At 61.5% G+C, this 780-nt stretch overlaps 1 protein-coding gene across 1 annotated transcript; it reads left to right on the forward strand.

The window, feature by feature from the left end:
• Nucleotides 1–24: 24 nt before the first annotated feature.
• LOC102478381 (secretoglobin family 1C member 1-like) lies at nucleotides 25–774 on the forward strand (the record flags this gene model as incomplete). Its single annotated transcript, XM_006160908.1, has 2 exons — nucleotides 25–79; nucleotides 590–774. Coding segments are annotated over exons 1-2 (240 nt in total), but the record flags the coding sequence as incomplete, so codon positions are not given.
• Between the last annotated feature and the right edge of the window lie 6 nt (nucleotides 775–780).

Below are 780 nucleotides of genomic sequence, written 5' to 3' on the forward strand. Positions count from 1 at the left end.
AGAGGCAGCTCCTGAGCCGTGGCCATGAAGGTGAGCAGTGCCCTCCTTCTGGTGGCCCTCACCCTGTTCTGCGCCTGTGGTGAGTCTGGGCGCTGGACGGGCGGCAAACGCAGGGCTCCCAGCATGTTCCATGGTGGGGAAGCTGGGGGGCGTCCGGGAAGCCAGATCCATCAGGGCCCTGGCAGTGACCCCTCACCCTGCCTCAACACGGCCCACCCACAGAAGCAGGCATGGCCTCTGTGGACCCCAGGCCTCCACCCAGTCTTGCCCCAACCACAGACCGGCTCCAGATCACTCAGCCCAGCCTGGTCAAGACTGACCTCGGCTCTCCAGACCCCAGACCTGACCAGCCTCCCATCAGAAATTCCCCCACAACACAGGCTGGACTTTCTTTCCCTGGTGGCCCAGGGGACCCAGAATGGAAACCAGGACAGCTGGCATTAGGGTAACGGGGGGGCTGCAGGCAGGTGGAGTTGGGGGTGATGTGGAGGAAGATCTGGGGAAAGACGACCATTGGTGGGGAAGGAGTCCATGGGGGCAGAAACCTGGGCAGGTCCCATCCTGGTGTCATCTCGCCTGCACGATACAGGGTTGGTGGCCACAGGGGAGGAAGACAATGAGTTTTTCATGGAGTTCCTGCAAACGCTGCTGGTGGGGACTGCAGAGGAGCTCTACGAGGGTCCCCTGGGCAAGTATGATGTCAACGATGATGCCAAGGCAGCACTCACAGAGCTCAAGTCCTGCATAGACAACCTGCAGCCCATGCACAAGGCAGAGCTG

This window comes from Tupaia chinensis, unplaced genomic scaffold (genome assembly GCF_000334495.1).
Source record: "Tupaia chinensis unplaced genomic scaffold, TupChi_1.0 Scaffold131735_1, whole genome shotgun sequence".
Classification (NCBI taxonomy): domain Eukaryota; kingdom Metazoa; phylum Chordata; class Mammalia; order Scandentia; family Tupaiidae; genus Tupaia; species Tupaia belangeri.